Here is a 16,954-nt window from a genome sequence, read left to right as displayed (position 1 = left end):
TTTTTTTTTTTTTTTTTTTTTTTTGTTTTTTTTTTTTACTTAATAAAGTTGCAGAAGTCTTCTAAAGGAGATCTTCCACCCAACCACTTTATTCATTTATTTATTTGGAAGTGTAGGGAGCTAAAGAAAATGCAAAGGTTGAGTGCGAAAGGCATCCACTCGTAAAATTTTATAGCCAAAACCAAATGTCAGTCTAAAGCAATCACCTTAGGGCTGATTGAGAGACTGACGAAAAATGTCGATCCCGTCTGGACACGGAAAAAGGCGAAGAAGAAAAAGAAGAATAGGGGAAAATGTAGCCACTAGCCTCTGAGGTTTTATAGTCCCAAAATAGGTCCTTCGTTTGGTCTATACAACGGTAATAGTATATTGAATGCACCACTTTCCAATGAATCACTAAGTCCAGCAACTTTAAATGTTTTTGGTATCCGGATGGGTGACTATCTGGACAATCGCGTTCGCGTTCACGGCCCCACTCAGGCTGGGGACTGAAAGTCGCGCGTCTGATGGGAGACGGACCCAAATCTTTTTCTTCTTCTTCTTCTTCTTCTTCTTGTTTTTACTACTAGTATTTTTTATCCTTGTTCATACAGTTTGCACCATTATCATTTCCAGGGTTTGTTTTTCAAAGATTCAAACAGTCTGGCCTACTACAACATTACCCCGGGCACCAAGGTTCATCTTCAGCTTAAGGAACGAGGTGGTCGAAAGAAATAAAATCCACACACCCAATGGTAACCTTACAGGATTAGGTGGCTTTCCGTAGTAAGGTAAGATTTCCGTACGGATTTTGTTCCCTCGTACGGTAATGTACGGTAATACACCTGTAAACACTGAAAAGATGGCCGCTGTGCTCGTCAGAGTTGTTCGTTGTTCGAAGTATCGTGGATCGTGGAAATAAGATTTCAAAGTTCGTTTTTTAAGTGCTAATCAATAAAATATGTGACTTTTTTAACTTTGCTATTTTAAAAACTTGTCAACTTTACCTTTAATACCTTTGCCGTTTTTATTTCGTAGCAATAAAATACCTGCTACTCGTATGGTCTATTTCGTAGCATGCCCATCCCACAGTATGTCCCTCGTCAGACGGGCGAGAAGAGGCAATTCCCATGTTTCGAGATAATATTATTTAATAAATTCAGCTTAACAAGCAGAATTTCTTCTCATGCTTTATTTTCGTTTATATTCCCAGGTCAAGCTATTGAAGCTAGTCTGAAGCAGCTGGCAGAGAGACGTACCGATATTTTCGGTGTGGGAGATGAGGAGACTGCTATAGGAAAGAAAATTGGCGAGGAAGATACACGTAAAGATGATAAGGTGAGTGATAAATAGTCAGTAGATGATCGCGGGTTTGAAGCCCTAAGCCTTAAAAGGAGGATTGTGGAGAAGAAGAAATAAAGACGGAAATGCCAATCCCATATAGAAATGGGAAAAGGTTTAGTGAAAGAAGGAGAGAAGAAGAGATAATTGCGGGTTTGATTCTCGCTCGGGGCGAAGTTTATCCTAAACAGATCAGGTTTGTTTTAGGAACGGCTGGCTTTTTCCTATCCTGTCCTCTCTTCGAATTAGGTCTGTGAACCGGGAGGATACCAGCCTGAAATTTCCCTCCCTAAAGAAATAGCAAAAGTTGAGTGCAAAGGGCGTCCACTCGTATAATTTTTGTAGTCAAACCCGAATGTCAGCCCAAAGCAATCACCCTAGCTATTTCCAGGTCAAGCTATTGAAGCTAGTCTGAAGCAGCTGGCAGAGAGACGTACCGATATTTTCGGTGTGGGAGATGAGGAGACTGCCATAGGAAAGAAAATTGGCGAGGAAGATACTCGCAAAGATGATAAGGTGAGTGATAAATAGTCAGTAGATGATCGCGGGTTTGAAGCCCTAAGCCTTAAAAGGAGGATTGTGGAGAAGAAGAATTAAAGACGGAAATGCCAACCCCATATAGAAATGGGAAAAGGTTTAGTGAAAGAAGGAGAGAAGAAGACATAATTGCGGGTTTGATTCTCGCTCGGGGCGAAGTTTATCCTAAACAGATCAGGTTTGTTATAGGAACGGCTGGCTTTTTCCTACCCTGTCCTCTCTTCGAATTAGGTCTGTGAACCGGGAGGATACCAGCCTGAAATTTCCCTCCCTAACGAAATAGCAAAAGTTGAGTGCGAAGGGCATCCACTCGTATAATTTTTGTAGTCAAACCCGAATGTCAGCCCAAAGCAATCACCCTAGCTCGGGCTGATTGAGAGGCTGACGAAAAACGCCGACCCCGTCTTTAACACTGGAAAGGCGAGGGAAGAAGAAGAAGAAAAAAGAAGAAGAAGAAGAAGAAAAAAAGATATTCTTTCTCTTATTCTTAGTACCTTGGTAAGTATAAGTTTTTGTCTTTCTCTTTTATCCTTATTCGTAGTTTTTAATCTTTATATTTCACTTTTTATTATTCTTATTTCTATTATTTGTACAGGCTACATGGGATGGTCATACGTCAAGTGTAGAGGCAGCTACTCGTGCAGCCCGGGCTAATATTACCCTGGAAGATCAAATCCATCAGATACATAAGGTAAGTTATCTACACTCAAGCTAATTTATCCGTAAATAATCTAAATAATTAAAATACCTAAGTAAGCGAATTCACGAAGAGAAACAAGTGAATTAATGAAATAATTATAGGTAATTAGTTCTTTACTGATTTGGAAATAAATAAGAGTCTCTCAACAACTGTTTTGAGTGTTCCTTTGTGCTGTTCCACACCAAATAGGTACTGAGTTCTTGTTTAATTCTTCCTGAAGTCCAATATTTTATTCAGTCTACCTCAATGACAAAAACATAAGGAAATAGACTGTCCGAAGACTTCCTAGATCTCAGCCCTTGCGTATCAATGGTACTCATCAGTGTTATGCCTCTGTGGCCGAGTGGTCAAGAGCACTGACTCTCAACCTGGAGGTGCTGGGTTCAAATCCCGGCCGGGGCGGAAATTTTCTGACCGAACTTTTCCGTTCTTGGATAAGCACGGATCTAAAAAAATGTGCTTTCAAGTATTGTAAAGCAGTGCCGAGTTTTTTTTTTTTTAAAAATTGGTTTTTAAGGTTTGTAAAAGAGGGGGGTTTTTTTTTTTTTTTTTTTTTTTTTTTTTTTCTCTGTGTTATTGCTGAAAGCACGAAAGAAGAATCGACATAACCTTTTGCTTCTTTATGCCAACAGGTGAAAGGTCTTCTGCCTGATGAAGAGAAGGAGAAGATAGGACCCAAACGTAGTCATGCCCCGAACCCTCCCCTCCCTCGCTCTATGCCACCCATGAATAAACCTAAGGTAAGTTTTATATTACCACCCACTCAGTATCAGGTGGACTGACAGGCGGATCTTTTCAGCCGTACCTGATAGTATGTGTGCTCATCAAGTATCAGGTAGACCTGACAGGCGGACCTGATCAGGTGTACGTGTCAGGTCTACCTGATAGTGAGTGGCTGGTTTTATCTTGAATCAGTATTCTTACGTAAGGGACTTTCTTGTGTTTCTGGGATAAAAAGAGATTTTATGGGATTTTGAACATTTTGGTGATTTTTAAGGGATTTTTCTAAAAAATAAGTAAAATTTCAATTTTCTTTGTGGTGGTCGAAACTGTGGACTATATGCCAGGTAAACGCATTGTGTTGAAAAACTGAAATAGGTAATAATGGAACAAATTAATTTAAACCACGAATTTTCCCACAATCTGATTGAATAGCACAGTTTTCCCCGTTGAGAAACAAAAATTTTTCATACTTACCATTTTTCTCATGATCTGATCTGTACTGGGCTGAAGAGACAACTACAACCCCACTTACGTACCTTACCTCTAAGCTATTTCACTGATGTTGCATATAATGATCTTCAGAGATATGCAGGTCGTCCTACTATGCAGTCGACCAAAGTCGACACTAGAAACTTTTTTTACCTATTGTATATGAGTTCCAGTCCAAATCGATCTATTTCGATCGACCGTAGAATAGACGCACCCTTAGATGAAGGGTGGTGGAAAAAAGCATAGTGTAGACTCTGTATTATGTCCGCCAAACACGTTCAAGCTTCTTGTTTGACAAGCCACCTGTCAAACATACTTGAACGTGTGTGGCGGCCATTAGACATCAATCACTTTTGTTTCCTCTTCAGGAGAGCCTGGTAACTTCCCCCCTCCCACTACTCCGGATGAGGTGGGCGCTAGGGTTCTAATGCAGGAGAGAATGGACAATGGAGAGGAAGATCTGGAGGAGGACGAGGAGATGGAGGAGGAATATGGACAGCGACGACCTGAGGATGACGATATGCAGATAGGTAAGCAACGGCGACTGTGGTTGGTATCTGGATGGGAGACCGAGTGGGCGATCTCGTACTGCTGGTTTTACCCGAAGTAAATGAGGGCTTTTTAAAAACCAAAGCCTAACTAAAAATAATAACTGAAACTGTGTACCTACTGAAGAACAGGAAATCTTTTTTTCCCTCTGAATACTGCTAAAGTCAGCCATTCATTATCAGGCAGACCTGACAGGTACGGCTGAAAAGGTCCGAATGTCAGGTCTACCTGATAGTGTCACTGTGTGTGCTCATGAGGTATCAGTGACACTATCAGGTAGAACTGACTCTATCAGCTAGACCTGACACCTGATCAGGTCTACCTGATAGTGATTCTCTGGCCTAATGAGAGGCTGAATAGCTTACTGAACCGTGTTTCTCGACTTTCGGCCAAGCAAGCAAGATTTTTTTTTCTTTTTTAACCAAAACATTTCCAATTCCAGGTAGCGATGAAGAGAATGACTATTACAACGCCCGCATGCGAGGTCGCAACGCTAACCGCGGTAGAGGTCGAATGCAAGAGGAAATTAATGAGGATGATATGCAAGAAGGAACAACGAGTGAAGAAGAATCGGATAACGAAAATGAAGAGGCGAGGAAGTCGAAAGAAGCGAAGGACAACACTCAGGTACAGAAGTGGTGAATTCTAGTCTAGAATAGAATAGAATAGAAAAGAACAGAACAGAATAGAATATACCTTGTTTATACTGCTAGCATAGGACTGAAAAGTTCCTTTAATCCCGCAGTCTAAACAAGGTTTGATTGGTAATAAATCACACGTAATTCATTCCCATTGAAGCCTTGATTAACACAAGATTAGAAAATAATGGATGTATGTGCTTTCGAAATACTTGGTTCATCTTGGATTTCCTATGGTTCTGTACTAAATTTCCAAAAGGGAACCGTTTCCTAAAGTTTCCCGAATTTAAAATATACTTTAAGCTAAAACTCAGATTTTGGTACCAGCCGTAGCTGGTAGGTCATTTTTTTTTTTAGCCCGTGGTGGGTATCGAACCGGCGATCTTCCGTTTGCCAGACGAGCTCGTTAAAACTTGACCACCCCCGCATGTTGGAACAAAGGGTCATTTTTATCCCCATTTAAATCTCTTCCTCTCCTCCCCCAGGTGCAAGACATGGAAGAGGACTCTTCGTCCGAGGAAGAACAAGAGGATATTCCTCCCCCTCCTCCTCCCCCCTCTCTCAAGAAGGTGGAACCTGCCCCTCCCCTACCCTCGCAGCCCTCGATACAACCCCCTCCTCTCCCGCCCGCTCCGGATAAAGTTGTGGTCAAGAAGGGATACGATCCTAAACAAGGTAAAGAAAATGAAGAAATTGCATATTAAAACATCTGTAAGCCAGCTTAGTTAGCTTGGATGGTAGTGCGTCTACCCTGTCAGCGCTAGGTCGCGGGTTCGATTCCCGCCCGGGGCGGATTTTATCCTGAACGGATATGGTTGGTTCTCGGCACGGCTGGCTTTCTCGTATCCTGTCTCCCTTTCGGACGATAAGGCTCGGTAGAACTGACTCTATCAGCTAGACCTGACACCTGATCAGGTCTACCTGATAGTGATTCTCTGGCCTAATGAGAGGCTGAATAGCTTCCTGAACCGTGTTTCTCGACTTTCGGCCAAGCAAGATTTTTTTTTCTTTTTTAATCAAAACATTTCCAATTCCAGGCAGTGATGAAGAGAATGACTATTACAACGCCCGCATGCGAGGTCGCAACGCTAACCGCGGTAGAGGTCGAATGCAAGAGGAAATTAATGAGGATGATATGCAAGAAGGAACAACGAGTGAAGAAGAATCGGATAACGAAAATGAAGAGGCGAGGAAGTCGAAAGAAGCGAAGGACAACACTCAGGTACAGAAGTGGTGAATTCTAGTCTAGAATAGAATAGAATAGAAAAGAACAGAACAGAATAGAATATACCTTGTTTATACTGCTAGCATAGGACTGAAAAGTTCCTTTTATCCCGCAGTCTAAACAAGGTTGGATTGGTAATAAATCACATGTAATTCATTCCAATTGAAGCCTTGATTAACACAAGATTAGAAAATAATGGATGTATGAGCTTTCGAAATACTTGGTTCATCTTGGATTTCCTATGGTTCTGTACTAAATTTCCAAAAGGGAACCGTTTCCTAAAGTTTCCCGAATTTAAAATATACTTTAAGCTAAAACTCAGATTTTGGTACCAGCCGTAGCTGGTAGGTACAATTTTTTTTAGCCCGTGGTGGGTATCGAACCGACGATCTTACGCTTGCCAGACGAGCTCGTTAAAACTTGACCACCCGCGCATGTTGGGACAAAGGGTCATTTTTATCCCCATTTAAATCTCTCCCTCTCCTCCCCCAGGTGCAAGACATGGAGGAGGACTCTTCGTCCGAGGAAGAACAAGAGGATATTCCCCCGCCTCCTCCTCCCCCCTCTCTCAAGAAGGTGGAACCTGCCCCTCCCCTACCCTCTCAGCCCTCGATACAACCCCCTCCTCTCCCGCCCGCTCCGGATAAAGTTGTGGTCAAGAAGGGATACGATCCTAAACAAGGTAAAGAAAATGAAGAAATTGCATATTAAAACATCTGTAAGCCAGCTTAGTTAGCTTGGATGGTAGTGCGTCTACCCTGTCAGCGCTAGGTCGCGGGTTCGATTCCCGCCCGGGGCGGATTTTATCCTGAACGGATATGGTTGGTTCTCGGCACGGCTGGCTTTCTCGTATCCTGTCTCCCTTTCGGACGATAAGGCTCTTTTAAAAAAAATCAATTTCTACCACTTTCGGGACGACAAGACCTTAGCAGTTACAGTTCCCTCTATCAAACCTCGTTGGAAAAAATACACCTCTTGGAGCCACCTTTGTTACTTTCTATGGTATGTTACCTGCCTCGGTGGTGTAGTGATCAAGGCCCTCGACTGGTAAACAGGAGGGCGTGGGTTCAATCCGGGCCGAGGTATGGAATTTTATCCTCAATATAATTTGAGAATTTGACCACAATAATAGTAGTAGTAGCCTACTGCGTACTGCGGAGTAAAGGGACTTTTCAGTCCTATGTGAGCAGTATAATTAAGCACTATTATTATTATTTATAGTAGTAGCCTACTGCTGGAGTAAAGGGACTTTTCAGTCCTATGCGAGCAGTATAAATAAGCACTATTATTATTATTATTATTCTGATATTTTATGTTTCCCCTTTCAGCGCGTCCACCGGTGGTCAAACCGTCTCCAACCGATGAGTTCCTCATCTCACCCATCACCGGAGAGAAAATCCCCGCCTCCAAGGTACAAGAGCACATGCGTATTGGTTTACTGGACCCCCGCTGGGTAGAACAACGCGATAAACACCTCAACGAAAAGATCAACCAGGAAACCGTCTATGCACCGGGTAAGTGGGAATTACGCTATATTAGTTGAATTCCTAATTAAATTAGATTTTGCTAAAGAGGGATTAGTAGTAGAATTCCTACTGGATCCCCGCTGGGTAGAACAACGCGATAAACACCTCAACGAAAAGATCAACCAGGAAACCGTCTATGCACCGGGTAAGTGGGAATTACGCTATATTAGTTGAATTCCTAGTTAAATTAGATTCTGCTAAAGAGGGATTAGTAGTAGAATTCCTACTGGATCCCCGCTGGGTAGAATAACGCGATAAACACCTCAACGAAAAGATCAACCAGGAACCCGTTTACGCACCGGGTAAGTAACGGGAATTACGCTAGAGCAGTTGAATTTCTAGCTGAATTAAATCCTATTAAAATTGAATGTTTTCCTATTAAATCAATGTAGATAAAACATCTTGCCAAGTGACGGAACTTCTGCTAGATGACAATAATTTCTTTCTGGTAAGCGAAAGAAATAGGCTAATTAATTACTCCGTTGATTTCCTTTACCTTTAATAAGTAAATAAAAGGTGGGTGTTTCATTGCCGTTTTTATTTCGTAGCAATAAAATACCTGCTACTCGTATGGTCTATTTCGTAGCATGCCCATCCCATAGTATGTCCCTCGTCAGACGGGCGAGAAGAGGCAATACATACTTCCCATGTTTTGAGATAATATTATTTAATAAATTCAGCTAAACAAGCAGAATTTCTTCTCATGCTTCATTTTCGTTTATATTTCCAGGTCAAGAAAATAAAAAAAAAAAAAAAAAAAAAAAAACATCTCCTGAAAATGCGTGACTTGTGGTAATTAGCAAGTGGTTGACTATTATCAGACACAACATGCTGTATATTGAGAGCATGAATCAGGTTGTGATGACTAGCAAAACAACTTGCCCATATTGTGTTCAATTAAAGCAATGAGAACAATGACTAATGCTTTCATAGTGATCAAACGTTCGCTTTCGGCGGTACAGTCCCACTTTTGACCCTCTAGTCCTGCTGTCTCGCTTTGAGAGAGAAAAAACTGTTTTTCTTAGGCTAAAAACAGAGAGGACCGAAGAGCATAGCGCAAAAAGCAGGTGGCGGGAAGCGACGACAAACCGCATAGAACTGAGAGCTCTATGCTCTTCGCTATCCGCCCTTTCTGATTTTAGCCTTGGTCTTTCATAGATACTGTACTGTACAAAAATCCCAGTGGGAAAAAGGTTACCTGCCATGGACGATGGGTTGTCTCCCGTAAACACAGCCACTCTACACTCTGGGTTAAACCCAAATCTCTCCACATAGTAGTCATGCACAGGGCCTAGGTCTGTTGTACAAGGTACTGGGTCTCCCAACTTTGATCCCAAGTCAGGAGCACAAGCCTAGAAATATACAACAAACTTAATTTCACCGGATAATTCCAACCTTTCTTTGGACACTGCCTGAAAACTTACAGATCTTGCTTTATACGAGTAGAGATCGAAGTATCAAACTCATCACAAGCCAGGGGCACGGCGATAATACATTGAATACACCAGTTTCTAATGAACCACTGAAGTCAAGCATCGTGGTTGGTATCGAAAAACGTCTATAATTGCTAAGGTCTTATCGTCCAGAAAGCGAAGAAAGAAGGAGGACAGGATGGGAGAAAGCTAGCGGTTCCGAAAACGAACCCTATCTCTTGAGGCTAAAATCCGTCGCGCTAAAATTAGAAGGCAGGCGCGCTGGAGGGTTCCAAGCTGGGCTGTATTCACAGTGTTAAACTCAGCTTTTTGGCGGTTTTCGGTGTAATTTAACAATATCTCGGGAACGGTATAAGCTAGAGACTTGAAATTTGGTATGCAGTTCACAAATTAATGTAACAAGGATGCAACACAAAACGTTTGGTTGAGATGGTTGCTGCGCTTGGCGGTATATTTGACCGCTTTTGGACAGATTTCAACCGATTTTGGCGGTTTTCAGCTATAGCAACAAAACGGTTAGAGATATTGTAAAAGTTAGGGTAAAAGAATACTCAAATAAGCATCATTCAGTAGGATAACGAAAGTCGTGTGATGTTCACACCAGATTTTTTCCATATACTTGTACAATATACTACCAGTATCTACATATTTCTTCTTGATATTTCCAGGGTTTGTTCTTTAAGGATTCAAACAGTCTGGCCTACTACAACATTACCCCGGGCACCAAAGTTCATCTTCAGCTTAAGGAACGTGGTGGTCGAAAGAAGTAAACTCCACACCCAATGGTAACCCTAACCGTTCAGGTTTAGGTGGTTTCACCATTCGGTGTAGAATCCTGATAAAATCGCGATAAACCATGATTTTATCCCGTTTTTAGAACGTTTCACAAATTGGTGTAAAATTCCGATAAAATCGTAATAAAAGATCATGATTTTATCCTGATTCTACACCGTTCTGACTCCACCTATACCCGTGATTTATGGTGGTAAATGTATGGAATTTTCCAATCAGAAAGATCTGAGTTCGAATTTTATCGTCAGGCATGGAATTAAAAATGACCAATCAATAGGGGCGTAGTCACCGAGAAATAGAGAGCACGCGAAACTACTCACTAGAGAAATTCTCTGAAACATAACGGAAAACGAGATTTTATTCACAAGATAGGGTTTGTTCTTGGAACGGCTGGCTTTCTCCGATCCTGTCCTTCTCACTATGATTTCGGTGTGAGAGTTTATCAAACCCTTGAAGAAAATCATGTGAAACGGAAAGTGATGAGAATCTGCCTAAAAAATTGATGGAAGAAGACCGAATTTTGTTGCCACTGAAAAATTTCGTTTTACTACCTACGGTTTGGCCGCTATTTAACGCCAAATCTTTGAAAAAGAGTTTGCAATGCTCAGGCCTTTAGATTTCAGCCAAAGTCGCTCGAACTTGGTACAGGGATTCGATAAATTATGTAGATCAGAAGTATCCTTGGGCCCTGTTTCCAGGAGGTACGGTTTGGCCATTATTCTGGACCAAAGTTTTGCTATTTAAAGTATTTAGGGTTTCACAGGGAAAAAGCTCAAAAGGAACTATCGCTTGTCACGACTTTACCTTTATCCACAGGTCGCTCAAATTTTGCAGACAGCTTCCATTATTAATGATGATCAAAAGTGTCCGCGGGCCGGTCCTCAAGAAATGAACGGTTCGGCCGCTATTCGGGATAATATCCTCCCCAAAATTTGATTTGCTTTGCTTTTTGTTTTTCATCAGAAAAAGGAGCATTTTCTTACTGGACTTGGAAAAAACCTGAAAAAGAAAGCACTCACCTCTGTATTTTCGTAAGCGCCTGGTTTGGTTTGAGCTATTTTTGATATTTGAGCTCCCGAAAATCGTTCATATCCGATTGATCCTGTAATTTTGGCCAAATTCTGAAACCAGAACAAAAGGTGAAAGGTATTAAGACTATTGCCTCTTGAGAACCAACATTATTATTTTGATTTAATTTGGGGATACTTCCTAGCTCCTAAAAAGGGCGGAATACCGTTTTGCCCCGATGTACCGTTTGCGCCGTGTTCCCCTATTAATTTGATTTACTTCTACTTTTGCTATTGGGATCCAACTTTCTGGTCTGGTCTCTTCCAAATGTTTCTTGCAACAATCCAGCAACTTTTTACTCTCCAGAATTGTTTCTGAAACATTTTTGTCTTTTAGTGTGTAGGTACCTACTAGGTTTAATCTTGATCCTTCAGGAGAACCGTTCCACTTGATTCTGGCTTTCTAAAAGTGGCTCAACATTCGAAACGTTTGTTTCGCAAATTTTTTTACTCTCCAGAATTGTTTCTCAAACATTTTTGTCTTCAAGTGTGTAGGTCTGTAGGTACTAGGTTTAATCTGGCTTTCTAATCTCGAAAATTGCTCAACATTAAAAACATTTGCTTTGCAACTGTTGTGAAACAAACGTTTCCGGTCTGTACTAGGCTAATAACGATAATTTCAGTAGTTTTGAGTTTAGTAGGACCTCGATTATTTCAACTAATTGGGGCCAGGGGTAGTTGAAATGATCGAGGTTGAAATGATCACTTTCTATGATCTCTTCCTCTGATAAGATAGGATACCTATCCTTTGAAAGATTTCAACTCCAAACCAATGGATTTTCGAGTTGAAATAATCGAGGTTCTACTGTACTATCACTCTATCTCTAGCCCAGATAAGTGTTACTTTAACTGACTTAAAAATTACTTTCACTTTTGAAGCAAACTTAATGCAGCAGAAATCTACTTTGGTGTACAGAATCATTACCTATACTTTTGAACTTTCGAAACAATTCGTCTTGGTAACTGAACACAAACCGACACTTTACAGGGTGAAGCAATTCGTCTTGGTAACCGACACTTTACAGGGTGTTCAAAAACTTAATGATCAATATTTTACGGAAAACCAACCTCAGTGGTGTAGTGTTAGCACGGTGGACTTTGAATCTGAAGGTTGGTGGTTCGAGTTCAAGTCAAATCATAAAATTTAGCGTATTGTATTAAGCGGGAGGTCGCGGGGTTCGATTTCCGCCCGGGGCGGATTTCAGATAAGGTTCGTTTTCGGTGCGGCTGTTTTTCTGCTGTCGTGTTCTCATTCTCTCTTCGGTTTCGGGACGATAAGACCTTAGTAGTTACAGGTCCTCCTCTCAAACCTCTTCTTTTGGTGCCATACTCTACTGAACGTTGACAATTGTGATGGCTAATTCATTCTTGTCACGGGCTGCTTGAAGAAGATCTGAAAAAAAAAAAAGAAAGCACTCACCTCTGTATTTTCATAAGCGCCTGGTTTGGTTTTGGCTATTTTTGATATTTGAGCTCCCGAAAATCGTTCATATCCGATTGATCCTGTGATTTTGGCCAAATTCTGAAATGAGAACAAAAGGAGAAAGGTATTAGACTATTGCCTCTTGAGAACCAACATTATTTGATTTAATTTGGGGATAGTTCCTAGCTCCTAAAAAGGGTGGGGCGCTGTACCTGTCAGGTCTACCTGATAGTGAGTGGCTGGTCTAATATGTATATTATTTAGGTATAATTACCTGCTGAGTGCTGAAATCTAGTCCAAGGAAGCTTTTGCTGAAATCTTCATCTGTGCCATTTGACTCCATCCTGACGTGTCTGGAACGGCCAATGGCCCGAGGTTATACGGTTTGTGCCAATCCTATCAAACTGGCCTGACAGTTTGTGCCAATTCGAACGTTCGAAGGATACTAATACTAATACATACCTAATACTATTTCGGATCGGCCTAATATAGTTTGTGCACTTTTTGCCGATTCTAATGTTCAAAGGTAATTTTTCAAGAGTCTTATATTTTGTCTATTAAAAGTTGGATTTCCTTATCAAAGATTAAAGGGATTTAGCTAAGAATACATAACGAGAATAAAAAGATTCAGGAAAAAATAGAGCCTAATATATCCTATCCTATATCGTCTATCTTAACCAAAATTATCCGTGTTATAAATTAAAATGTATGAAGGAGGTATCTACCCACGAATTAGTAGATTGACAGATCTGGTGTGAGCATTATTTTTATTTAGAGAGGATGTTCAGAGAGCATGACTCGTCATAATAGTCAGACATTCTGAATGCTTACAAGACTGACAACTACTTACTTATTATTGTTTAGCTAGAATAGATGTTTAGCTACCTATGTAGGTATAACTTGTACTTATCGCTTAGCTATACCGGGTGTTCAACCTAGAACTGCCCCATAAGAAATTAACCCCTTAAAATCAGTTTTTTGCCCCCATCAAAGTTACGTGAGAGAAAGTGCTCCCCCTCCCACAGACTAAGTAGGAACAGGTAATGGAAAGTAAAATTTCTTACCTTGCCAGCATCAGGGTAGGGGCTACACAACAGCTTAGCAGGCGGTGCACACGCTGTTGATTCAAAGAAACTTGGCAGTCCAAATCCATCCTCATTTTCTTTTACTGCACTAGCCTTGGGGTCAACAACCTCCAACTCTGTATGGGATCCAATAACTTCTGAAATCGCGTCTTTTGGTTGTGAAGTGTTTTGGGAGGTTTCATCAGTCTCTTGGTTAGTGTCTTTAGCTTGTTGGTCCGTGCTGTTTTCTTGTAGTGAACTTTCATCGAGGGATTCAGCTGAGGTATTTTCCTGTCCGTTCAGTGGGTCTTTAGATGGGGAAGTACTTTGGTTGTCTTGTCCGTCCACTGAGTCTTTTGTTGGGCTAGAATTCTGGTTTTCTTGTACGCTCAGTAAGTCTTTTGTAGGGCTAGTATTTTGATTGCTTGACAGGTCATCTAGGAATGGGTTAGTATTTGAAAAGTCTCCAGATGGGGTAGTATTTTGGTTGTCTCGGAATGGGTTAGTTTGCTGATTCACTTCGGATGGGCTAGTAAGTTGGGAGTCTTTTGATTGTGAGCTATACGGGGTGGTAGATGATTGTGAGAATTTTGATTGTAGACAGTCGTGGCAGTGTTTGGCCCTGTAGGCCGCTCCTAAGTTGGCTGAATCCACACCATCCTGGAAAGAGGAAAAAAAAGATAATGTTTAAAATCAATTTGGATATAATTGACTGATGCTATGGTTGAACACGAAAAGAACATAGCCAGCTTAATTAGCTTGGTTGGTAGCACGTCTGCCTTGTAAGCGCTAGGCCGCGGGTTCGATTCCCGCCCGGGGCGGATTTTATCCTGAACGGATAATGTTCATTCTCGGAACGGCTGGCTTTCTCCTATCCTGTCTTATTTCTCTCTTAAATTTCGGGACGATAAGACCTTAGCATTTACAGTTCCCTTTATCAAACCACTTTGAAAAAATCTTTAGCTCTTTAAAAAGTACACCTCTTTAAAAAAATCCCTTGAAAGCTTTATCAAAGGGTTAGAGTTAAAGAAAGGTAAAGTTTACCAGTGTATATACAGGGGCGTTAAATATATCCGCCAACACCTGTCCTGCTGAACCGCTCTTCCGATCTCCCAAGTTACTTATCCCCCCCGTTCCAGCCCCTCCTCCCCCCATGATGATGATACCCCCTGGAATGATAGTAAGTCACTTGTTTTATTACCTGCCTTGTAAGCGCTAGGCCGCGGGTTCGATTCCCGCCCTGGGCGGATTTTATCCTGATGGGATAATGTTCGTTCTCGGAACGGCTGGCTTTCTCCTACCCTTTCTCCCAAGTTACTTATCCCCCGTGCCTGCTGCTCCTCCCCCTATGATGATGATATCCCCTGGAATGATAGTAAGTCACTCTTATAAGTAGTTGAATTTTAGATATGAGTGATAGTACTTAAGTGCTTATTAATCACACAAATACACACAAAACTTTAGCTATCACTCTAAAGTTTTAGACTAGGAGGATTCTACAGTTTTAGACTAGGAGTTGAATAAAGAAATAAAAATACAAATACCTACCTAATAAATAGATATTGTACTAACTTGAACACTTATCTCCCCCATAAATGCTTGTCAGAAATATTGTTCCTCGATAAATTTTATGACGGGTTAAAAATTGTCTTGTGGTCAAATATTCCGACATTTGTATCAACAATTTCATGACTTGACTTGGACTCGACCACCAACCTCCAGTTCCAAAGTCCACCGTATTAACCACTACACCACTGAGGTTGGTATAAGACCAGCCTCTCACTATCAGGTAGACCTGACAGGTACACCTGATCAGGAGTGGCTGGCCTAAGTGTACCGAATAAAATTCATAACATCAACCTTGTCCTTCATTTCAGGTCACTCCAGCCGGATTTCAGCCAGGGCCTCCCCAACCCCCTGGCCTGCCTCCGGGCTTTGTACCGCCCCCTCCTCCCTCCATGGGCCCCGGCCCTCCAGGGCCCCCTGTAGGGGGACCCCCAGGCCCCCCTATGGGCCGAAAACACCCCGCCCCTGAGCCTCAGCTGGATGAAGAGCCCGTGGGAAAGAAGATTCGGTCTGAGGAGAGTTTGATACCGGAACAGGTGTTCTTGTCTAAGGTAAGTGTTGTGGAGGTTGCCATATAGAAGGACCTGTGTTCGACGCCCACCATTGACAAAGAAAATTGGACTTTTTAGCACTATTTTTCTGGACGATTTTTTTATTTCTACCACTGTTTTTCTCGACAGTTTTTATTCTTACCACTGTTTTTCTCAACAGTTTTTATTTTTACCACTGTTTTTCTCGACAGTTTTTATTTTTACCACCGTTTTTCTCTCAAAATAATTTCATTTTGCAAATATTTCAACTGGTTATTTTCTGGTGTTCTCGTCGTGAACCGGCACCTAAATGTAAAGTATTGTGTCTCTTCTCGCCCACATCTGATGAAAAACATACTTATGGTATGGGCATGTTGTGATTATGACACAGACCCGTAAAGCATAGTGTCCAATCTAGAAGATGTTTCAATGTTTCATAGAGCTGCAAAATGTTAAAAGCAATGAAACTTCTTTTTCCCACATTTTAACCTAAATGGAGGAAATGGTTCAAATGAAAGTTCGATTCCTACGTAAAAAGTTGTGAAAAATTCAAATCTGAAGTCAAAACAGCAAAAAAGTGTCTACTTTACACATAACTTCCCATAAGGTCTATTGTACCTAGTGATGGGTCGTGGGTAAATACCCACTGGGTGGGTAAATAAAAAATGGGTATTTAAAAAAAAGAAGAAAAATAAACAGAAAACATCGTCACTTGATTGTTTTTTAATTTCCCGGGCACAATTCGACTGAGGCGCTTCTTGAAAATACCCGGGTACCTATTTATAAAAATTGGGTATTTACCCGGGTAAATACCCAGGGTATTTACCCCAAAAATAAGTACCCAGGGTATTTACCCCAAAAATAAGTACCCGGGTATTTACCCATCACTAATTGTACCATAATATTACAAATAAATATTAATAATTATAATTAATTTATTTTTTCCTTTCTCCTATAGATGGCCACCCCGAACGTAACCTTCAACGTAGTGGTTCCCAACATGACGGACAAGCCCGAGTGGAAACTGAACGGACAAACCCTCTCCCTGTCCCTGGATTTGAGAACCTCTGTCACAGCACTCAAGTCTCAAATACACGACCTGATTGGTATGCCGGCTGGGAAGCAGAAACTGCATTTGGATGTAAGTTGATTCCCCTTTTCTTTTTCTCTTTTCTAGTGTGATACCAGAGCCCGTGGGAAAGAAGATTCGGTCTGAGGAGAGTTTGATACCGGAACAGGTGTTCTTGTCTAAGGTAAGTGTTGTGGAGGTTGCCGTATAGAAGGACCTGTGTTCGACGCCCACCATTGACAAAATTGGACTTTTTAGCTATTTTTACCACTATTTTTCTGGACGATTTTTTTTATTTCTACC

At 41.3% G+C, this 16,954-nt stretch overlaps 1 protein-coding gene across 1 annotated transcript in view; it reads left to right on the top strand.

Moving 5' to 3' along the window:
- The window catches only part of LOC103504913 (splicing factor 3A subunit 1), a 24,909-nt gene extending 8,111 nt beyond the window's left edge, over positions 1 to 16,798 (top strand). Inside the window, exons 10-23 of the mRNA XM_026820349.1 lie at positions 1,193 to 1,317; positions 2,453 to 2,548; positions 3,190 to 3,297; positions 4,143 to 4,299; positions 4,761 to 4,945; positions 5,526 to 5,631; positions 5,994 to 6,178; positions 6,674 to 6,863; positions 7,510 to 7,695; positions 7,742 to 7,852; positions 14,545 to 14,666; positions 15,364 to 15,603; positions 16,541 to 16,723; positions 16,760 to 16,798. Coding sequence (XP_026676150.1) covers positions 1,193 to 1,317; positions 2,453 to 2,548; positions 3,190 to 3,297; positions 4,143 to 4,299; positions 4,761 to 4,945; positions 5,526 to 5,631; positions 5,994 to 6,178; positions 6,674 to 6,863; positions 7,510 to 7,695; positions 7,742 to 7,852; positions 14,545 to 14,666; positions 15,364 to 15,603; positions 16,541 to 16,723; positions 16,760 to 16,798 — 2,033 coding nt within the window. The remainder of the gene's footprint in view (positions 1 to 1,192; positions 1,318 to 2,452; positions 2,549 to 3,189; positions 3,298 to 4,142; positions 4,300 to 4,760; positions 4,946 to 5,525; positions 5,632 to 5,993; positions 6,179 to 6,673; positions 6,864 to 7,509; positions 7,696 to 7,741; positions 7,853 to 14,544; positions 14,667 to 15,363; positions 15,604 to 16,540; positions 16,724 to 16,759) is intronic.
- The last annotated feature ends 156 nt before the right edge of the window (positions 16,799 to 16,954 follow it).

This window comes from Diaphorina citri, unplaced genomic scaffold (assembly GCF_000475195.1).
Source record: "Diaphorina citri unplaced genomic scaffold, Diaci psyllid genome assembly version 1.1 scaffold140, whole genome shotgun sequence".
NCBI classification, from domain to species: Eukaryota; Metazoa; Arthropoda; class Insecta; order Hemiptera; family Psyllidae; genus Diaphorina; species Diaphorina citri.
The sequence above is the reverse complement of the archived record's forward strand: the minus strand, read 5'-3'. Positions and strand labels throughout refer to the sequence as shown.